This window comes from Sinocyclocheilus grahami, unplaced genomic scaffold (assembly GCF_001515645.1).
Source record: "Sinocyclocheilus grahami isolate Dianchi unplaced genomic scaffold, SAMN03320097.WGS_v1.1 scaffold3.1, whole genome shotgun sequence".
Classification (NCBI taxonomy): Eukaryota; Metazoa; Chordata; class Actinopteri; order Cypriniformes; family Cyprinidae; genus Sinocyclocheilus; species Sinocyclocheilus grahami.
Window position 1 is genome coordinate 3,943,942 of NW_015505182.1, and position 24,163 is coordinate 3,968,104.

At 36.5% G+C, this 24,163-nt stretch overlaps 1 protein-coding gene across 1 annotated transcript in view; it reads left to right on the plus strand.

Annotated features, from left to right (window-relative positions):
- The window catches only part of LOC107581479 (RING finger protein 207-like), a 27,725-nt gene extending 3,872 nt beyond the window's left edge, over nucleotides 1-23,853 (plus strand). The window contains exons 3-18 of the mRNA XM_016267061.1: nucleotides 3,903-4,029; nucleotides 4,129-4,273; nucleotides 4,974-5,055; nucleotides 5,142-5,217; nucleotides 6,844-6,969; nucleotides 7,196-7,242; nucleotides 9,580-9,652; nucleotides 11,037-11,105; nucleotides 11,865-11,933; nucleotides 12,003-12,109; nucleotides 21,608-21,770; nucleotides 22,246-22,431; nucleotides 22,515-22,566; nucleotides 22,675-22,792; nucleotides 23,315-23,395; nucleotides 23,483-23,853. Coding sequence (XP_016122547.1) covers nucleotides 3,903-4,029; nucleotides 4,129-4,273; nucleotides 4,974-5,055; nucleotides 5,142-5,217; nucleotides 6,844-6,969; nucleotides 7,196-7,242; nucleotides 9,580-9,652; nucleotides 11,037-11,105; nucleotides 11,865-11,933; nucleotides 12,003-12,109; nucleotides 21,608-21,770; nucleotides 22,246-22,431; nucleotides 22,515-22,566; nucleotides 22,675-22,792; nucleotides 23,315-23,395; nucleotides 23,483-23,648 — 1,687 coding nt within the window. The 3' untranslated portion in view covers nucleotides 23,649-23,853. The remainder of the gene's footprint in view (nucleotides 1-3,902; nucleotides 4,030-4,128; nucleotides 4,274-4,973; nucleotides 5,056-5,141; nucleotides 5,218-6,843; nucleotides 6,970-7,195; nucleotides 7,243-9,579; nucleotides 9,653-11,036; nucleotides 11,106-11,864; nucleotides 11,934-12,002; nucleotides 12,110-21,607; nucleotides 21,771-22,245; nucleotides 22,432-22,514; nucleotides 22,567-22,674; nucleotides 22,793-23,314; nucleotides 23,396-23,482) is intronic.
- The last annotated feature ends 310 nt before the right edge of the window (nucleotides 23,854-24,163 follow it).

The window sequence follows — 24,163 nt, forward strand, 5'->3', positions numbered from 1 at the left end:
CATGAGCAATACCACCAACCATGTCTTCTGGACTGCTACCACATCGTCTGTGCCAGTTGTCTGCATAGCAGGGCCCATGACAATCGCCTCAATTGCCCCCTCTGTGGGTAAGTACAAAAATCAAATAGGAAAAGTGTACATGCATTATGCTTGACCAATTAAAGCAGCATATTTGCTCCATGTTGGTTTGTTGTTATAAAAAAATTACTAAAAACCATTTTTATTAAACCAAAAGTTAAATAAGGACAAGGTAGACACTGAAAAAAACTCCCAGTTGCTTTATTGAGATCTCAGTACACAACAGGAACCTTTACCTCAAGGATTTTGGGGGTGAGGAAATGGAAATCGTGACAAAAGCATTCAGTCAGAACCAGCCACAGCAGACTTAAGCCAAGTTCCTCTATAATGGTTACATTTGGCTCTCCACTTATTCTAGTTTTCTTCAAGCTGGATGTTGGGTTAATTCCAAAACGTATCTAGTGCCAAACCTGAACTCCTGTAATCTTTCTTCGTACAACCCACCCATTATAGTTTTGTATACATAACTGTCAAGTCTTCTGTTCTGAAGAGTTGTCCAAGGTTTTGATGACAAACATATGTTCTTCCGATGGTATGATTCATTTCTTGGTGTTCACTTTTAAAATTAAAGGTTCCAAAAGGGGGTTTTGAAGTGATGCAATAGAAGCGCCATTTCCCCAAAGAGTTCTTAGAATTTTTCCTCACTATACAGAACTTTATGTGTAATGGAAATGTTCCATGATCAATGCCGATAAGGAGGCTTTATTTTGTTTAATTAAATTAAAGCACAAATTCATGCAACATGCAACTAGCAGCTATCCTCTTAAGGCAGTTAGCATTAGGACAGCTGCAGAACGTCCACAGTGTTCTGATTTTAGCCCCATAACAAGCACTCCACATGGTGGTCTCTCCGATCACATCACAGCATTGTCATTTGATAAAAACAAGCATCTTGGCAAAGGTGTATGGTGCATTGATCCCACAGCTTATAACAATTACACACAATCTGGTGTTGACCTATTTCATCGTGTTTAGAAGTGACTCAGAGATCTGCTATTTTTATGTGCTTCTTTACAATTTACAGAGAAAATCAGGAGACTGGTGGTGAAACGAATTAGTGATAGATGATATATCGACCAGGGAAATTAATCAGACAATATTTGGACATTTTGCATAATCAGCTGAGTCATTTCCAAAACTCAACAGTCGGTTAGATCAGTTGAACCTTGAGTAAATATTGTTTAAAATGAGGATTTATTTACATTTTTGTTCATCTTACTTGCTATCATTAAATTATATAAAACGTTTTGGTCAGTAAGACTACCGGTATGTAATGTTTTTGGAAAAAAGTCTGTTATGCTCAACAAAGCTACATTTATTTTATCAAACATCAAAACTTTAAACAGTTTACTTTCAATATATATATATATATATATGCAGACTTAGTTTTTTTAAGTTATCATGTTTTTATTGTGTTTTATTGTGTTAATATATTTAATATATTTGTTGACAACTACCTACAGCCATATCACCCCGCAGCCCAAAACTGGTTGCCCACTGAAGCTAAGCAGCGTTGAGCCTGGTTAGTAGCTGGATGGGAGACCTCCTGGGAAAACTAGGTTGCTGTTGGAAGAGGTGTTAGTGAGGCCAGCAGGGGGTGCTCACCCTGCAGTCTGTGTGGGTCCGAACACCCCAGTGTAGTGACGGGGACACTATACTGTCAATAAGCACCGTCTTTCGGATGAGACGTTAAACCGAGGTCCTGACTCTCTGTGGTCATTAAAAATCCCATGGCACTCATCGTAAAGAGTAGGGGTGAAACCCCGGTGTCCTGGCCAAATTCCCTCCACTGGCCCTTGTCAATCATGGCCTCCTAATAATCCCCATCAACTTGATTGGCTCTATCTCTCTCTCTCCTCTCCATCTGTAGCTGTTGTGTGGTGAGCGCACTGGCGCCGTTGTCCTGTGGCTGCTGTCGCATCATCCAAGTGGATGCTGCACACTGGTGGTAGTTGAGGAGAGACCCCCCCCACACATGTTTGTGAAAGCGCTTTGGGTGTATAACAATACACGAGAAAGCGCTATATAAATGCATCATTCATTCATTCATTCAACTAACTAACTAACTAACTAAGTAAGTCTGGATGGTTTCCCACTATATTGGTCTCATTAACGTCTTGTAGCTGGTGTGTGGTGAGCGCACTGGCGCCGTTGTCCTGTGGCTGCTGTCGCATCATCCAAGTGGATGCTGCACACTGGTGGTAGTTGAGGAGAGACCCCCCCCACACATGTTTGTGAAAGCGCTTTGGGTGTATAACAATACACGAGAAAGCGCTATATAAATGCATCATTCATTCATTCATTCAACTAACTAACTAAGTAAGTCTGGATGGTTTCCCACTATATTGGTCTCATTAACGTCCGCCGATCCAACTACTGTACAAAAAAACAATATGTTGTGTAGCTTGTTGTAGCTCTAAATTCTCCCTGCTATATTTATCCACTGTTGCCCACTGCAAGCTTGCATTTGTGTCATCTAAGTAGCCTGGCTTTACAAGACCAGAGTAATGGTGCCAGCAGTGTGTGGTTCAGTGGGTATAAGCAGTGCTTCATTCAGCACTGCAGTCTATTACCACATCCTAACACAATAGAAATGCTGCAGTGCTGTTCCAAAATGAGGAACATTTTTATTGTTTAGATTCTATTATATTATAGGCTGTTTGTTTGTATGCGCGTGTGGCGGTGTAATCTTTCTCAGTTTAGTGTGAGTGTGGGATCTTGTTCTGCAGATAATGAACTTTTGTACTTTGCAGCACCACACACTCCCTCATGCATGAATTCACCACTTTGATGCTGTTACTGGCACAGAAAAGCTGATTATAATGAAAACAAGATAAATTAGTAGATTGATGGAGAGGCAGGATGTACATTTTTGTGTCAGTGTGTCATACAGTGGAGTCCAAAAGTCTGAGAACACGCTGAACACATTTGTTTTCCTTTTACCATAAAAAGTTTTAGAATTTTTAAAATGTATTACAACGAAAGGTTATTAAATAACAAAAGATTCTGGACTATTTCTAGGTCATTAGTTATATGTCAACAAATTTGTGACCATGACATTTATATTTAATTATACATGTAAATCTTATTTACATGTAATGCAGGCATTCCCAAACTTTTTTGTCATCTAAACATCTTTCACCTAATAGATTTACTTGATGTATACCCTGAGATTTAAAAATAAATATTTAAGTCCTATCACATTTGCATGTTTATTCTCAGTTGGTTAATGGTCACATGACATGCAGGTAAACAAATTAAATATTCTATTTTTTAGTGCTTTATTTTGATTGATGTTATTCAAAAATGACCTATTTTAATTTTCCATTTTTATTATTTAATTAATTATTAGCTTTTCGTTAAACTCATGAAACATAATGTTTAATGCACCATGATTTCTAGGTCATTAGTTATATGTCAACAAATTTGTGACCATGACATTTATATTTAATTATACATGTAAATCTTATTTTGTTATGTTATTAATTACAACGAATGGAATATATTTTCTTACTCTATGTATTTTTATATCAATATGGTATGAGATTATCATCAATGTGATAAATGACTTAGGTAAAATGTAATCTAAAAGTATTCTCATTACATTACCTAAAGTGTGTAATGTAATGGATTACTTTACTACAATTTTTGTCATGTAATTTGAAATCAGTAACGGACTACAATTTCTTTGTAGTAAAGTTGATCTGTAACCATTAAATGGTTAAATTACTAAAATTAAGTTAAAAAAATTATAATAGGTGGCTATTAGATATTCAAATATGTTAACAAATTTAATAAGCATTAATTTATATGTTTCTTTGCAGATACCCCTCAGTCGTGATGGGAACAAATGCACTTCCCCCAGAGGACCGTTTGCTCAAGTTCCTGGTGGATAATTCGACAGACAGTGTAGTACAGTGTGCTAACTGTGATGTGGAGTGCAAAGCACAGGTGCCTGAACAATACATGCACTTCATTTATTGTGAGACATCAGCAGTAATAGTAACGGCACATCTTTTTGACTGAATGAGCATGTGCATATGTGCACAGGATGCAGGGGCCATGTATTACTGTAACACCTGCAGCCAGCCACTGTGTGGAGAGTGCAGAGAGCTCACACACAAAGCCAGGATGTTTTCCCAGCATGATATTGTGTCCCTGGCCAAACGCACCAAAGAGGGCCACCGCAAGTGCTGTGAGTATTTTCCATCATCTTTCCTCTAATACATATAGATTATTTTTGCCATCTAACGCTCATATAAAGGTAATCTTTAAAAGAATAGTTCACCCAAAAATGGAAATGTGCTTAAGATTTTTCATACCCTCATGCAATCTAAAATGTAGATGAGTTTGTTTTTTCATTGGAACAGATTTGGAGAAATGACAGTGAATGGGTGCCGTCAGAATAATCCACAGGACTTCAGTCCATCAATGTCTTGTAAAGCAAAAAGCTGTGTGTTTGTAATAAACAAATTAAAGCTAAAATACTCATGTATACCTACACAGAGAAATGTTTATGCAAATGTACATTTTGTTTAGTGAAATAACATTAATAATGTTAAGTGTAATATTTAGCAGATCTCAAAGTGAATATCCATTTTTCATATAGTTCATTATAATGCTATGATGGCTAAATTTACTTTTGGCGTTTAAAATTATTAATTTTAGTTAATTTGCTTAGACAAAATGGTATAGAATTTTAATATTGATATATTTATAATTTATTTGTTATCAGCAGTTAACCAGAAAATAATTATTGGCTTATCAGTATAATTTCTTTCCCATAATTATCCTCATTCCCTAAAGGAATGCATTAAAAAAATGCATATATCATTGATTTATGTGTGTAAAGACAAAATAAATTCTTCCTCTGATGTTTTGCATTTTTACATCAGCGCTCCATGAAGAGCTGTACATCATGTTTTCGACAGAGAAAAAGTCCATGCTGTGCATCAAGTGTTTCAGAGACATGCAAATGTAAGACTTTTGCATTTGAATGATAAAAGAACAAAATATGAATGAAATGAATGTGATTATGATGAATATTTAACTTCATGATATAGTGAGGATCGCACTCACTGCATTGACATTGAGACTGCATACAGGCAGGGATGTGAAATACTGGATCAAGCTGTTCTGGTAAGTAAGTAAAAAAGTAAGTATGGATAGTTCCAGAAACTATAAACTTTAAATCATTAACTGAAATGTGTATAATACCCATATCATCTAATACTCCTTACATTACAGAATGTACACTCCATTCTGTACATTAAAAAAAAAAGAAGAAAAAAAAGAATTGATACTTTTATTTAGCAAGGATATAAAATTTATCAAATGTGACAGTAAATAATTTTGAATTTTGATATTCATAAAAAAAATATATTTATTTTTAACGATACTAACAAAATAGGGCACATTTAAAACTTAAAACTTATTACACAATATTTATTAAACATTACACAAGATTCATTCAACATAAGTTTCTTTCCTGTCTGCATGTCCCTTTCCTCTTCATGTTGTGTCTGACACTTCATCACACTCTTTACTGTAAATGATGAGACTTACGTTGTGTGAGAGCGTCGCATAGTTTCTCATGCATACTCTCAGTGCACCGCGGCAGATCATGTTCATTTGTGTCTGATGTCATCTTATTAAGACTTTCAGGCAGACGGCATTCTCTGAAAGCACGCTTCTCCTGAGGGAACACAAACAATTCTAGTGTAAATTTGGTTGTAGTCAGTATGTCACGGCTCAAAGAACATACAAGTAAAAGAACAATGCCACCATTTTGGATGTACAGTACTATGTCCAGCAATGTATTTATACTAACTACACAACTGTATACCTAAAGAACACACTGCATTAATTAATTTAAAATGCAATTATCAAAATAAAGTTATGTAATTACCAGTGAGAGGTGAAGTCCACAGTCAACGCAGCCATCTACCAGGAAATTTTAGAGCACTTCATGCTTCCTTCTGCTGACCAGCTTTTTGAAGATGCTGATTTCATTTTTCAGCAGGATTTGGCACCTGCCCACACTGCCAAAAGCACCAAGAGCTGGTTCAATGACCATGGTGTTACTGTGCTTGATTGGCCTGCAAACTCGCCTGACCTGAACCCCATAGAGAATCTGGGGTATTGTCAAGAGGAAGATGAGAGACACCAGACCCAACAATGCAGATGACCTGAAGGCCGCTATAAAAGCAACCTGGGCTTCCATTACACCTGAGCAGTGCCACAGGCTGACTGCCTCAATGCCACGCCACACTGATGCAGTAATTCATGCAAAAGGAGGCCCAACCAAGTATTGAGTACATGTACAGTAAATGAACATGCTTTCCAGAAGGCCAACAATTCACTAAAAATGTTTTTTTTATTGGTCTTATAAAGTATTCTAATTTGTTGAGATAGTGAATTGGTGGGTTTTTGTGAAATGTGAGCCAAAATCATCACAATTAAAAGAACCAAAGACTTAAACTACTTCAGTCTGTGTGCACTGAATTTATTTAATACACGAGTTTCACAATTTGAGTTGAATTACTGAAATAAATGAACTTTTCCACGACATTCTAATTTATTGAGATGCACCTGTATATTGAAGATTATAATGCATGTCATTTTTTGAACACAGCTGAAACTCTTTTAAGGTGAACTAAAAAAGTTCTAGAAGCTGCTGGACCAACATCTGGGTCAAAGAGTACAGCCCCACTGTGGAGGGCCGACAAGTGGATACAGTTTGTACTAACTTCTTTTGCTCTGTAGGGAGTGAAGGAGCTGCAGACGTCAGCACGAGAGGCCATCGTATTGCTGAAGGCCATGCTGGGTGAAGTGCGGACAAGTGCTGAGGAGGAGGAAAGTGCTATCTGTACTCTGTTCTACAGCATGCAGGTGAGGTAACACTCCAGGAGGAGGCACACTGAGACCACAGACCAGAATAATGGGCAGCTGTGAGAGATGAAAAATTCTTTGACACAGATCGTGTCGTCCAAACCATATAATTTAAGGATAATGTAATTTGTGTTAAACAGGCTACATATGTGCTTAAATCATCACTGAAAATTGCATGTTGAGGATAAAAATAGTCCAAAAGTAAAATCCATTCTTTTCTTCCAAGGAAAAACTTGCAGAGAGGAAAAAGGCCATGTTAAACGCAGCTGAAAGGTAAATATTGTCCAATCAAATCCAATAAGTCTAAACTGTCTATCAGTATGTTTACATGGACATCAGTAATCTAATTATTTACCTTATTCTAAATAAGCCAATATTATGATTATGGTGTTTACATGAGTTGCTTTTAGAATATTCCTATCATGTTCCCGTTTTACATAGTTCGATTAATGGCACACGTTATTACATCACCACGCGACGCCATCCGACGTCCCCTCCGGAATTTCACGTATAAACATATAGTTCGTCTTCGTGATGATGCCATGTACAGTTTTGCGTGTTTCATTTTTAACTTTATGAAAGCTTCAAGTACAGTTAATTATTTGTACGTGCATACAGACGATGGCGGTGTTGAAGCTCTTTTATTTGCCGTCAAACGGTTGACCACTGCCGTGTGTGTATCCTGTCGCAAAATGCGGCGAAAAGTCCTACACGACGGTAATAATGTGATTAAGGTGTTTAGTATAGACTGTATAAAAACATGGACGTAGTGTCCGTGACGTCATCTGTAGGTTTGCGAAGAGCGTTTTTGAAGCTCAAAGTGGGCGGAGCCGGCCGTCGCCATCTTGGCAGCACGTCACTTCCGGATAATCGAAAATGGGCAAAGAGGCAGGAGCTGGTTGCTGAAACCAAGCCCACCTAGCTTGACGGTGGTGACCGCAGCAGCAATCCACCTGTCACTCAAGTGGCCACGCCCTTAATTATGCAGAATTTTAAGGCTTAATATAATTTAAACAGATGAGTTATGAAAAAATTCACCCCCCTCACAGTTGTCATGAAGGGCAAAATTAGCTATATAGACCAAAATCTTTTTTTGAACCAGGCTGTAAACATGTTTTTTTCTGCTGTAAAGTTGGGCGTTTTAACATGGGGAGTCTATGGGATTGACTCCCTGTTGCAGCCAGCCTCTAGCGGCCAGTTGACGAATTTCAGTTTAAGTCACTTCCGTGTTGGCTTCACAAGAGAGAGCGGGAGTTTGCCACTTGGTGTTTACATGTCTATTCTGCACTTCAGTATAGTATAAGTCTTAATTCGATTTCCATTTACTTCGATTATGACTTTAGCCGGATTAAGGTAATCAAAAATCTCTGTTTACATGGTAGATTCTTAATCAGACTATTGTCTTAATCATATTAAAATCGGAGTATTGTTGCCCATGTAAACGTACTGATTTGAATAAATAAAATCTAAACAATTTTCTATTTTTCCATTTTTTTATCTTACAATTTGCGCTGTGGGCTGTACCATTAGCTAGCGAGGGTGTGGCCGCAGACTGTTTCACAAACACTTAACGTGGCTTAATATATCCTACTAAAACAGTGACACTGGAGGACACACCTTATTTTGCCACAGTGGACCGCTTCCGCTCCTTCCGGCCGTGCGTATGTGGGGGGGAAAAGCAGCTGTTTTATCATACGAGATACATTTAAAAGTTCTGTTATAATGCTCATCTGTTAAATGCGGTCGTCACCGGTCTATTAAAACGCACAACATATTAAAGCGTCTTTGGTGTTTCCATGTTTTCTACAAAACAAAACCGGAAATCGAGGGGTTATGATGTCATTGGCAGGCGACACAATGACACTAGTTAAAATTGCTTATTTCTCTGGATTTAAACATTCTTCGAAACATTTGGGATAATGTAAGTACACAAGTCAGCAAAATATATAACACTGTTCTAGTGGGTTTTGGATATTTTAATTATGCCGCGAAAATCCGTCTGCATATATTTCAGGGTAATGTTTGAACTGTAAAGGCTACATTTGAAAAACATTATACAGTAATTTGCTATGCTCCGCTATGCTCAGCTGCCACTTTCCACAGCTGCGGTTGTTATAAAAATAAAAAAATTATAATTTCTTAAGTCACAATTTAGTAAACTGAAAAAAGGAGAGAAGATGGCAATTATTAATTTATGAAGTAACTGAAAAAATGAAAAAATTTATGTTTGGTTTCATTTTTGCATTTGCACCATATGGTCTGAGAATTGAATCGTGAAGCGTTACAGGGACCCATAATCATAATATTGCTTTATTTAGAATAAGGTCCCCCGTCCCCCGTCCCCCGTCCCCCGTCCCCTTCCCATCATTGCCTGGAAGCTGGCTTGATGTCTTCCAGGAATTAAGCTATTTATGCCAGGCTGCAATCTAGGACTCAGCGTGAACATGTGTGCGTGTGTGTTTTATATCAGGGTCATGCAAGAGCAAACAAAGGACGAAATGCTAAAATAAGAATGATTTTGGGAAATATGCAGTGTTTTTGTGTGGAAAAGTTTGTGTTGTGTATACATTGGCCCAGAGGGTACTAATATGTTTATTAAATGTCTGACAGTCAACATGAAGAGAAGGAGAAAGCACTAAAGAAACAGCTTTCTCACTTGGCCACCCTCTTGCCCACTCTTCAGGTACTTTAAAGAGATGGTTCATCCAAAAATATAAATTCTGTCATCATTTATTCATCTTAAAGGGGTCATATGATGCGATTTAAATTTTTCCTTTCTCTTTGGAGTGTTACAACCTCTTGGTGCATAAAGAAGATCTGTAAAGTTGCAAAGACTAACGTCTCAAATCCAAAGAGATATTCTTTATAAAAGTTAAGAGTCAACCACGCCTACCTAAAACGGCTCGTTCTAACACGCCCCCACATATCTACCTCACTATCTGGGAAGATTTGCATAACACCGCCCAAATGTTCACGCAAAGAAAGAAGGCGTAACTTTTATTCTCGATGTAGTATTGTTGTTGCCGCCGCCGCCATGTCGTGAAGGCGCCGTGTTTCGTTGTGAAAGTGAAACTACTTTGTTTGGCCTTCCAAAAGAGGACGATATCAGCTTCGTCATGCCTAGAGCTGATCTGTGCTGGTCGCTGAGGAAATACATCAACTTTGCGCTGTCGATCGCCGGATCGGCTTTCACCGTGGACGAAGCGGAGTCCAGCCCGGGGTCGTCACATGTGGTTGCCGCAAGCCCGCCGGCCGCGCCTTTCTAAAGCCCACCGGCCTCTGCTCACTCAAGCCGGCCTCCGCTCTCTCTAGGCCGCGGCTCTCTCTAGGCCTCCGGCCTCCGCTCACTGTAGGCCGCGGTGTGTGACGCTGTTTCGTTGTGAAAGCGAAACTACTTTGTTTGGCCTTCCAAAAGAGGACACGACTAGAAATCAGTGGTTAAGTTGTATTTACAACACTGTTCCAGAACAGTTTATCCCAAATATTCAGATGTGTCCAGCGCATTTTATGGAGGACTGTTTCCTGATCCTGGTAGAGTAGACTACAATGCCGGCTGTTGTGACGATTAAAACGTGAGTTTTTTTGGGCAGTGTAGAGTTGTTTATGCGGCGTGATGCAACGCGTAAAAAGACAGTATAAGTCATTATAATCTGTAATTATGTCCCCACTGGATGCAACAAATGCCTCGTTTGTAATGGGTTTTAATGTTTTTGTCTCGTCGCTCTGGCTGGATAGGGCATCACAATATGGTAAGGGGCTTAACATTTCTGTCACACGCTTGAGGTATTCGGCCAATCACAACGCACTGGATAGCTGGCCAATCAGAGCACACCTCGCTTTTCAGACCGATGAGCTTTGTAAAAATCTACACGTTTCAGAAAGGCGGGGCATAGAGGAGAAACAATAATGTACAGTATGTGGAAAATAATGTGTTTTTTGAACGTTAAACCGCATAAACACATTTCATTACACCAAATACACAAAATAATGTTCTTTTTAGCAACATCATATGACCCTTTAATGTCGTTCCCAAACCATATGACTTTATATCTTATCTTTGTTCTCAGGTGCACCTGGTCAACTGCTCCGCTCTTCTCAGCTCAGCCAATAAATATGAGTTCTTAGATATGGGATATGTAAGTAGATCTATCTACTTAGGGATATGTAAATGTATTTATACTTTAATTGTTTTTTTAAATACCCTACCAGTCAAAATTTGAAATGAAACTGTAATATTGTGAAATATTATTACAATTCAAAATAACTGTTTTGTATTTTAATTTATTTTAAAAAGTATTCCTGTGATGACCAAGCTGATTTTTCAGAAGCCATTATTACTCCAGTCTTTATTGTCACATGATCCTTCAGAAATCATTCTAATAGGCTGAAACATTTCTTTATTGTTTAATAGGGCTGCAAAACGATTAATCGCAATTAATCGCATTCAAAATAAAAGTTTATGTTTACATACTATATGTGTGTGTACTGTGTATATTTATTATGTATATATAAATACACACACATATATGCATATATTTGAAAAGATATATATGTATATATACTTATACTTGTATATAATTTATATGATATATAAATATAAATATTTTATATATAAATCATATTTTTCTTTAATATATTCATGTATGTGTGTATTATATAAACATAATAAATATACACAGTATGCACACATATAGTATGTAAATATAAACTTTTATTTTGAATGCGATTAATCGTGCATTGTTTAAATTATTTAAATAAATGTAGCTTTGGCGAGAATAAGAAACATCTTTAATAAACATTAAAAAATCTTAATTATTCCAAACTTTAGACAGATAATGCAATGCCTCAAAGACAAAATAAACTGATTTTAATTCATGCTCTATGACCCTTAACAGCAGTTGATGGACAGACTGTGTAGCATTGTAAAGCTTCCTCACAAGTTTCGTCCTGTCCAGAGTAATAAGGTGAGCTCACAATCAAACATACTGACCATTGTGCAGATCTCTGACACTAAAGATGCATCAAACCTACAGATAAACACAGACTACCATGCTGAGTTTGCCCGCTGTCTGGAGCCTCTTCTGTTGTTGGGCCAGCGGAGGCCTGGCTCTGTAACTGCAGGAACTACCTTGAGTAACAGGTGAGCAGTTTATCTGTTACATCATTCATAGTATTATGCAAGAAATGTTATATGGCTGCACTGTTATTCTACCTCTGTTTGTTTGGCCTTGTACTGACTGTGTTGCTTACTTTGCTGAAATGCTTTTGAAAAATACATTTATGTATGATGGTGGTCTCATTTCAAATTTTGTGATATTTATAACTAGAAGAATTGTACTGTAAAAATCTAAACTGCACAACATTTTTGCAATCAATAAATTAATTTGGATAACAATAAACAAACTTTTTTTTGAGTAGGTTGAGTCTATTTTAATATAAAACAATATATTAATGTAAATATATAATAACTTACAGACTTTGATTCAAAAGTTTGGGGTCAATGCAATTTGTTTTTAAAGTAAAGACACAAACATATGAACTGATTTGAACATTGATAATAATAATAATAAATGTTTCTTGAGCATCAAATGAACAAATAATTTCTGAAGGATCATGTGACACTGAAGAAATATATATCTTAAAAAAGAAAGCAGTTATGTTAAATCACAATAATATTTCACATTTGTTTTTACTAAGGGTGTAACGGTTCAAATTTCTTACGGTTCGGTACATATTGCGGTTTTTGGGTCATATTTCGGTACGGTTCGGTATAGGGATAAGGGGAGTATTATTAGAAATTTCCACAAGAATACTCTACTGTCTGTTTGCTAAAAAAATTCAATAATAATAATAATAAATGTAAAAGTTTGCCTCAAGTAAAATTCATATTTCTGTAAATATAATTGCACTCCTTTCTAATGCACTCCATCATGCACGCACATCCTCAAGTCTTTCAAGTTTAACTCGATTGCTGATAAAACTAAAATTGTTTGTAAAATTGTTTGCAAAACAGAAACAAGCGCATTGATTTCAGTTCATTATATTTACATAATGTCAAATCCATTGGAAATCAATGTAATAGAGTCTGATTTGCCTAAAGCTTCCAATGACAGCAGTGATCACACAGGACGAAGTTCAAATCATAAATGAATCTAGAGATCCAAAAACTTAAAGGGGTCATGACATGGTTTTATTTTATTTTTTTATTTTGTACTATGTTTCTTGATGTTTAATTATAATGTTAATAAAGTTTTTTGCACACAAAAAAATATGTGGAAAAATTATTCTTTTCAACCCTCATTCTGACCCTCTCTTTGAAACAACCAGTGTTTAAGGGGCGGGTCCTGTAAGGCTTGTCAGTAATTGGCCACTGTTATGATTGGCTAACTTCATTGCATAGGAAACAGTAACGCCCCTTCACTATTGCATGTAAGTGTTTTGACAACATAATCAAAATAAAACGGTCAATTCCAGACAAAGCAAAAAATCTTATGCTGGGAACCTTCTGATATCTGTACAAAGACGAGAATGAGCTGTTTAAACCAAATGCGTCAAAGTGAATGTTCTTTCAGTCCAAGGGGAAGTAGTGGCCTAATGGTTAGAGAGTCAGACTCGTAACCCAAAGGTTGTGAGTTCGAGTCTCGTACCGGCAGGGATTGTAGGTGGGGGGAGTGAATGTATAGTGCTCTCTTCCACCTTCAATACCATGACTGAGGTGCCCTTGAGCAAGGCACCGAACCCCCAACTGCTCTCCGGGCGCCGCAGCATAAATGGCTGCCCACTGCTCCGGGTGTGTGTTCACGGTGTGTGTGTGTTCACTGCTGTGTGTGTGCACTTTGGGTGGGTTAAATGCAGAGCACAAATTCCGAGTATGGGTCACCATACTTGGCCACATGTCACGTCACAATTTTGTCCTATTGAAAGACCCAAGCGCATGGACTGTGTCAGAAAGTGAACACATTTCTGTATACTGTATCCAGTGTAGACAAGATAGCGGCAGTGATTGTAATTTCTATTTGTTTGTGACGCGACACTCACATTCAGCAAAATCAAGTGTCAGCCGTTAAAGTCCATGAAATAAAAATGTACAATATTTATTTTGTTAGCGCACATTACTAGTCTTAAGATCAACAAATAACAATTAATCCGTTCACAAAAAATTGTTTGTCTTGGTAAATTTTAATCAAAATCTGATCATTTGTTCCGCTCTGGAATGGAATGCCTTCTCTGATGACGTCAGTTTGACGGCTTGGGCAGAATTAGCTTAACCACACCCCTCCAACCTTTTTCAGTTGAGACGCTGTGGTTGTTATGATACAGAATAGCTATGATACAGAATATCTACTGAAGTAATGGCAAACACATAGGGAATGAAATGTTTCTCCAAGCATTATTTTTTGTAACAATATATGGTAGTCTGGCAATTCAATCTGTTAAAGACATAAATACTCGGAGGCAAGCAATATTACCTTCATTGTTGTTCAGTCGTTGTACAAGCAGGGTGGTCGGTATTAGTCCCACCCCTTCTCCACTGTGATTGGTTAGCTGACTAGAAAGTGACAGCGATGAGCGCAGCGTTTTACCCAAAGTAGAACATTCTTGAACTCTCGGCGCTGAGAAAAAAATGGCCAAACGCTCAGCGCGAAAAAGATGCTCAGCGCTTGGCGCGCTCCTGGCGTGTTAAAAAATGTGGCGCTCCCATTGAGAACAATTGAAAAAATACACTAGCTGTGGGGAAAAGCGTTTTGGTGGACATACGGCCTTTAGTTTCCTGCAAGTGAGAAATGAGAAGAGGAGCACAAAAATAAAACCCCACCCTCTACTAAATATTCCGTTTCAGTTGGATATACGTCACCATACTGAAATAAAGTCGACAGCAACTTCCGGTTCACGCGGACTTTTAAGTGGCTGAATGCCAGTGGGGTTCTCATGTCATGACCCCTTTAATAATAGTGTAGACAAGATAGCGGCAGTGATTGTAATTTCTATTTGTTTGTGACGCGACACTCACATTCAGCATAATCAAGTGTCAGCCGTTAAAGTCCATGAAATAAAAATGTACAATATTTATTTTGTTAGCGCACATTACTAGTCTTAAGATCAACAAATAACAATTAATCCGTTCACAAAAAATTGTTTGTCTTGGTAAATTTTAATCAAAATCTGATCATTTGTTCCGCTCTGGAATGGAATGCCTTCTCTGATGACGTCAGTTTGACGGCTTGGGCAGAATTTGCTTAACCACACCCCTCCAACCGTTTTCAGTTGAGACGCTGTGGTTGTTATGATACAGAATAGCTATGATACAGAATATCTACTGAAGTAATGGCAAACACATAGGGAATGAAATGTTTCTCCAAGCATTATTTTTTGTAACAATATATGGTAGTCCGGCAATTCAATCTGTTAAAGACATAAATACTCGGAGGCAAGCAATATTACCTTCATTGTTGTTCAGTCGTTGTACAAGCAGGGTGGTCGGTATTAGTCCCACCCCTTCTCCACTGTGATTGGTTAGCTGACTAGAAAGTGACAGCGATGAGTGCAGCGTTTTACCCAAAGTAGAACATTCTTGAACTCTCGGCGCTGAGAAAAAAATGGCCAAACGCTCAGCGCGAAAAAGATGCTCAGCACTTGGTGCGCTCCTGGCATGTTAAAAAATGTGGCGCTCCCATTGAGAACAATTGAAAAAATACACTAGCTGTGGGGAAAAGCGTTTTGGCGGACATACGGCCTTTAGTTTCCTGCAAGTGAGAGATGAGAAGAGGAGCACAAAAATAAAACCCCACCCTCTACTAAATATTCCGTTTCAGTTGGATATACGTCACCATACTGAAATAAAGTCGACAGCAACTTCCGGTTCACGCGGACTTTTAAGTGGCTGAATGCCAGTGGGGTTCTCATGTCATGACCCCTTTAATAATATTTGTTCATATAACAACACAGCAGCTCAAATTAAGAGAGAATTCCACTAAATGCTTATAAATTTTAGTTTATTCGTTTACACTGCTGCCATTTCATGGAGATAAACATTTTCTTCTGCTGCGCTTTGTTCCTGTAGCCACCCTGTAGCGGTTTGGCTGTGTGGTTTCAGAAAGTTGTTAAAGTTGTCACCCCAATGTGTATTTGAAGCCTTGTTTTTCGCCAAAACATATCTTCCAAATCCTTTGTTAGAACTGAGATTAATCGCGGTACAAATGCGTGCCGAACTGAGGGTGGCAAACTGTACAGTTCGGTCTTTTACAGAGAATCGTTGCACCTCTAGTTTTTACTGTTATTTTTGATCAAATAAATGCAGCCTTTATAAACTTAAAAGACTACTTTCAAAAACATTTTTGAAATATATATTTATATATATTTATTATTTTTAATAAAGCATTGATGAGTCATCGATTTCCACGAAATCAATGCCTTTTCCACTTGGAAAAATTGAAATATAAAATAAGTTTAATTAGCATTTTTTTTAAATATCCATGAAATGAAAACAGCTTAAAATGACAAGAAATTGTATCATTGAAGTCAACCATGTTACAAACACAAGCATTACTACTATATCTTAATTAGAACTGCAGTATGTGATAGTTTTCACATATGAGCAGCATTTCAGTCCCTCATTTCACTGGGATTGTTTCAAATTTGGGATTTTTTAAATAATTTTTATATTTGTCATTCAGCAGGAACATCCTAATTTTGGAGGGTAACTGCAAGTCAATTTAGAAAAAATATATATTTTTACAAGAGAGATAATAAAAAAAGGTATATGTCCAAAGTAAAATATAATTCAAATTAAGTTAAGTTAAAGTCAGTTCATTGTGCATTGTAACATCCTAGAAGTGATGTCACTTGAATGTACATTGTTTTACAAGGTTTTTTTCATTAGGGTAACAGGGCTGAAATGAAACAAGGGAACACCAATAAAATGATTTATAATTTATAGAATTTTTTTTTACTTATGCCAAAAAACATTGCTTAGCAATGAGACTGTATTTAGAACAATATGCACATATGATTTTTATATTGATTTTATATTTTTATATTCAGCAGGAACATCCTAATTTTGGAGGGTAACTGCAAGTCAATTTAGAAAAAATATATATTTTTACAAGAGAGATAATAAAAAAAGGTATATGTCCAAAGTAAAATATAATTCAAATTAAGTTAAGTTAAAGTCAGTTCATTGTGCATTGTAACGTCCTAGAAGTGATGTCACTTGAATGTACATTGTTTTACAAGGTTTTTTTCATTAGGGTAACAGGGCTGATATGAAACAAGGGAACACCAATAAAATGATTTATAATTTATAGAATTTTTTTTTACTTATGCCAAAAAACATTGCTTAGCAATGAGACTGTATTTAGAACAATATGCACATATGATTTTTATATAATTTTGACTTCATATTAAACGTCCTGCTGAAAAAGAAAAACCATAGTGAGGGACAGGCCAAAAACCTTACCCTAATCAGCATCAATGCTATTTACATTATTTATTTTTAATATTTAATTGACTTTTTTGATGTAATATTGATGAGAGAATACATATATTTTTAAATCACAAATTTATTTGTTGTTATAATAATTATATGTTTGATTACTTCTTAGGGACGCAAAAGACACCCATTTCGTATACTCAGATACTCAGTTATTGATTTCTGTCTAATGGCTCAGAGCTGACAGCACACAACAGGAAGGAGACACTGGCATTACTCTGGTGCTTACTCAGCCGGTTATTAAGCTCCTAAACAGAGAAACATTTATGTAACTTTCCCTGACAAGCACCAGGTGGCAACTGTCCTGTTATAGCCAGAGTTAGTCCTGTGTCTGTGAGGCGCCAGGAGCTGAGGTGATAACATGAGGCACAGGGATACATGAGCCAGACTTCCTGGAAAGCTCTCATTCCGGGAGAAGGGCTCAGAGAGTTATGCCACTGACTGGAGCACTTCAGAGCCTTATTCATAATATAGCTGCATATGAGTACTGTTTCCTGATCAGTTTGCAGTGAGAAAGATTAGTGCAGCAGAAGTGAACATGTGCAGGTATCAGTGCAAATCTATACTAACAGAGCTTACGAAAGAAAGGGATGTCATCCTAAATTCCTATTCTCTGAATCCACCTCAGGTCTCATTGAATTCCGGGTTGTGTCAAACTCCTGTTGCCATGGAGTGAACTATATGGAGTTTTTACAAGCATTTTTCCAAGAAACCAGAGGAGAGGGATATCTGCTTAATGTCTGCATTGATTCCTGTCTATCTGCATAGTGTAGTAGCTATTTTCAGGGCTGATGAACGTTAGCTGTGCAGTTCCAGCTTTTGAAACTAGTTCTGAGTTTGTTTGACATGCCATAGTGCATACTGTTATACAACAGCCCCAAAGAGTATCTGGACATTAGTATTTGAGTTAGATAACAAAATATCAATCCATGATTAGCTTTTCTCGGGCCTAACTTGAATGAACTTGCCATTAAAACAATTATTTTTTTTACAGGAACTGTAGACATGTTCCATAAAGTTTGACACCAGAAAGAATCAAAAAGGAAATTTTATACATATTATCAAACAAAGGAACACAGGAACAACTGAATACAAACTAAACGTCCATGAAACTGATACTAAGCATATCCGCAACAACACATATACAGCATATTAGTGCTGTCATTTAATGAAAAAAATTACAAATTAATTGCACAAAATAACTAATTAATCACACACTTTTCTGTAATTAATTGTGATTAATTGCATATTAATATACTTATATTTTTCATAATTTCACATCAAATCTCCAAAACAACATAAAGATGGTATATTTTAAATATGCGTTTAAATGTTTTTTCTTAGTCTATTATTAATGAAGGCCAGTATCACTGATACCAATTCTGCTACTGATGTCTCATTAATTGTGGTCATTCAACATTACAGTATAATTGAAAGCCATTGTTTTTAACATTTAATAGGCTTTGAAAAATAGGGAACTTAATACAATATTCACATAAACTATAAATTGTAAACTATAAGCTGAATATAGAGTCTTTATTCAAGAAACAAAAGGTAATAATTTAAGAGCATCGAAGTGAATTCTCTTTTTCTTTTGTTCTGTGATTTACATCAATGACACAGACTGCAGCAGGTTTTCTCCCAACTCTTTACGGTCATTTAGGACTTTTTAACTAATTTAAAACCGTGTTTACGAGGTCACTCGCCAAAAATGCTGTCTGAAGCAGCTTTCTGTACATATGCACTTGTCGGATGCCTGCGTTCACAGAGTGCTGCTTTACAGACAGCACGTCAATACTGAATTAAAGGGATAGTTAACCCAAAAATGAACATTTTGTCATTAATTGTTATGTATTTTTTATATATATTTTTCATGAAATTCAAGAGCTTTCTTATCCTGCATAGACAACGCAACTGAAATGTTTTATGGCCCAGAAAGGGCCTTGAAATTGTTGAATAAAGTCATTATTTTTGTTTTCTTTGCACACAAAAAGTATTCTCATAGCTTCATAATATTAAGGTTGAACCCCTGATGTAAGATAGACTATTTTAACGATGCCCTTACTAGCTTTCTGGGCCTTGAACGTGTCAGTTGCGTTGCTGTCTATGCAGGGACAGAAAGCTCTTGGATTCCATCAAAAATAACTTTATTTGTGTTCCGAAGATGAATGAAGGTCTTACGGGTTTGAAATGTCATGAGGGTGAGTAATTACAGAATTTTCATTTTTGGGTGAACTATTGCTTTAAGTTCTCTTTTGCGTCTTATAGTGCTTGACAGCAGGTTCATATAGTCTGTACTGTACTGTTTACTGTAGCACTAGTCAAAGGATGCCAGGTAAAAAAATGGGATGCTGTGTTAATTACGTTAAATATTTTAATGAATTAAACTAAAGATATCAATTTAATGCATCCGTTTGATATTTTGTTATGTAATGCTATGTCATGCATTTTTAGGTCTGGCCTAAGCGTCTAAATATTTGTTGGAGCCATTGCAAAATATCAGTTCTAATCCTTTTAGTCCACTGTCATGATTAAAAGTTTCCATATTGAATTTTCATTGCCATGCCACACCATCTGCTGTTGCCACACGTTTACACAAAAGACTCAGCATTACAGCCTCGATGCATCTACACGTAATACCCAAGGTGATAAGAGATCAGAATGAATACAGCCATTCCTCCACAGCAGCCTCCATCTCTCCATATAGAGTCCAATGACGCAAGTCCCTGTGACAACTTTCCACATCAATCATCCATACCGTTCTCAGGTTTGTGAAGCCCTCCACCAAACAAACGTCCTCCCCCATCTGTCCCTGTGCCATCAGATATAGTACGGAGGTCAGGCTTCTTTCACTATTTTTAACAGAATTTCAGAGAAGTGTCTCGGATCCTGCTCGTAGCACAGAGCTCACACAAAGGCGCTAGGCCATGGGAGCACTTTGTTCCTATGCTGCTGATGTCACGCCGGTGCCAGCATCTTAAATTGGTAAAAGTTCGGGGGTGGGACATTGTCACTTAGGCTCAGAGAACATACAGTGTCCAGACTCACTCGTGGGACTTGTACCGACACGGTACGTGGAACTAGGAAAGAGAGATTAAACAAGCTTTGAAACTAAGGTAACACTTTTTTTTCTCGATGTTTGCTTCGTTATGAGCTTTCAATAGGCTTTTCATTCTTAAGCTTTTAACTCCTGTTCCTGAACCTCAGGAATTTCTAACTAAGGTTTGTGAATGCAGAGGTGGGAATGCTGCATTTCTGTGCACCGTTAAATGTAGGGAGCGTCAATGGTCATGAAGCTCTGAAAATGTGATAAGCAACAGAATCTCAGTTAAATTTTATTCAAAATAAGTCTGAATGTCAATGTTTTGATGGTTGTTTTTATATAATCTGTTATTGCTCTGCTTAAGACATAGAACATTAAACTTTTGAAATCAGTGTTGGTATTGTTAACTAAATATATTTTAAAAAATGTTTATCTGAAATACAGCTGAAATAAAAGAAAATATATTAGGTTAAAAAAGCTAATCATAAATCTTAAACAAAGAGTAGAACTGTTGCCTTGGCTAACTGAAATAAATATGTTTACGTAGAAGTCCTAAAATTACTAAAGCTTTAAAATTTTAATGTAATAATTGAAAAATAATTTGATAATGTAAATAAAAATGAAAGCTAAGAAGTAAAATAAAAAACGAATAAAATTAACATAATTACTACATTTAATATACAATTCAAATAAAAACAAAACCCAAAATATTAATAAATAATAGAATATTAATATTAAATATATTTATAATATTCAATATATTAGATATTAAATAGTAATATTAAAACAACACTGCATTAGATGTTTATTCATTATAAATACAACCTCTTTATTAATCCTGTAAAATGTAGTTTTGGTTAAAAAAATAAATAATGAAGATAACAAATAGGTTTTGTTTTGTTTGATGTGCGTTTAATTGTTTATTAACTGTTTATCAAAATTTTTACTAATTTAGTGTTGTTAAATGTACTGTTGTTTAAAAATCTTCACGAGAGCATTGTTTAAACAAAAACCCAAAATAAGAATAAGAATGTTACAGGATAAGTAAAATAATTGAATTTAATAAAGTGTTGTCATACTTGTCTCTCTCTCTTATCCTACCATAGGCTGTCCCCTCTGTCTATGTCGTGCCCGTCCCCTTCTCTCAGTGAAATGCCTTTTGGCCGCAGGCCCACCTTTCACCGAAACATTTGCACCAAAGTGCTGCTTGCTGAGGGCAGAGAGTCACCCTTCACTGAGCACTGCCGCAACTTTGAGAAGAGCTACAGGGTAAGAATTAGTCCTCATTCAGTAATAACTGCAGCCATATAGTCTTTTATAAAGATGTATGGTTTTTATTCTCTGTGTGTGTGTAAGGTCTGGATAAGTTAGTGTACTCCTAAACATTGAAAAAGTTAAACAATTATTAGTCTTTTTAAAAACGAGTGTCAACTTTTTAATATGTTAGCCTCAAAATATTTTTTTAATGATTTTAATGATTATGTCATGCATACTATAAACTTGATCTCCCTTACACTCTTTTACACTCAATTAACTGTTTCTTTTATACCACATTAACTGTATTATTTCACAATTTTTGAATGCTGCTGCATTTCAGTTATTTGCAACCAAGAGAATAAAATGCTTTTTCATTCCATGCATGTATGCTCTAAACAATGTTTGTTTGTCTTTTTGGGGTCTCGTAAAATAACGGTTGTGTATATGTGTATTATTTTATTAATTCCATGCATTTTTAATGCGCCAGGTTCTTCAGACAGAGGTCCAGAAGCTGAAGGACGAGGTTCAGGAGATGCACAGAGACCTAACAAAACATCACTCTCTCATCAACACGGACACTATGGATGAGATCCTGGAAAGGTCTGTACTCATTGACAAACAGATCGCATCTCAGTATTCTGCTGTGCAGACCCAGAGGGCCATATTTGAGGAGGTGAGGCTAAATTATAATTCCTGCAAAACCATTATTCTTTCAAAACATAGCAGCAGCTTAGCATATTCTGGATGTCTTTCTAGATATGGGATGTGACCTTTCAAAGAGTAACCAAAGAGCAAGAGATCTACGAAGGTGAGGAAAAACAACAAGTTGTCTGTGCTGCCTCAGGGTTCATTTGGCCATGCATGTTAAGCTGTTTCTTTCCACTAATTAGTCAACTAATTAATTTGCTAATTACAGCACAGCTCCATGACCTTCTGCAGCTGAAGCAAGAAAATTCCTACTTGACAACCATTGCACGACAAATTGGACCCTACATCTTATCCATAGCAAAAGTAAAAGAGCGTCTGGAACCCAGGTTGTTTTTCTGTTTTATTATTGAAATATTTATATATTATATTTGAATATTTTACTTCAGCATTCCATTTGCTTAAAGGAATAGTTCACCTAAAAATTACAATTTGCTGGAAATGTACTCACCCTCAGGCTATCCAAGATGTAGATGAGTCTGTTTCTTCATCAGAACAGATTACATCACTTGCTCACCAATCAATCCTTTGCACCATTTACAAGCGATTTTGGAGTGAGAGGACACCAGGAGACTGAAGGAAGCATTTTTATAGATTATGGATTGCAAAAGCGACAGCTTAAAGTTAAAACACCGTAATGATGGATTTGTTTCTCATAAATACTCAGCTTTTCACTTCACAAGACATTAATTGATGGACTGGAGTCATGTGGAGTACTTACTGTGACATTTTTACCTGTTTGGAGGGTGGGTACATTTTCAGCAAAATTTCATTTTTGGGTGAACTGTTCCTTTAATTTGGGTAGTTTAATATTTTAGTCATTAAATTGTATATTGTTGATGTATTCACAGGTTTCAAACGCCTGAGAATGACTGCGTGGGCACTGTAGTGAAAATATGTGAGGACAGCGCAATGACTGCTGAACAAAACCGGTTTGCATTTGATGTTACTATAACACAGCTCAAAGTGCATATATTAAAACATTATAAGACAGAATGACACATAATTTCTTCCTCCAGCTGCAATGAGAAGAGTCGCTCAGCAGGATATGATCGGGACCCTGGCACAGACAACTCTCTTATCCTGCCGCCTGGTGAAACGCTACTAAAGAGCAGTGACTTCTGCTGGCAGGGAAAGCAGATAAATATTTCAAAGGTCTCTTGCGGCAAAGAGCTGCCACTATAGAGCTGCATGTCAGAATGATGGGGAACAGTGACCACAAATGTGGCATGTACTTTCAAGCATGTGCTAGATGTCAACACATGAACATGGGGCTTTACAGTAACTGAAAAATAAGAAGGGCATGAATGGAATATTGATAACATGAGTGTGTCAAATCAAATGGACCTTCACTATAAACCGTTTGGATCGGATGGTCCATAAATGTTTCACAGACCAGTGGATTGTGATTTTTTGTTTTGGTTTGTGGTTGACTATAAAATGTAAACTTAAATAAAAACAACATGAAAATTAGAATAAGTTAAATAACTTATATAAGATAAAGTACTAAAATTGCTAAAGCTAAAACAAAAAAATGGATTAACACTAAATATAAATATAAAAAAAAAGAAAAGGACAAAAACGCGTAACAAAAATTTTAATTAAATTGTACAATTAAAATCTTAAACAAGTATATTGAAAATATAAATAAATACTAAAGTACATAAAAAAAAGTAAATAGGAAATATTTCAAACTAAAA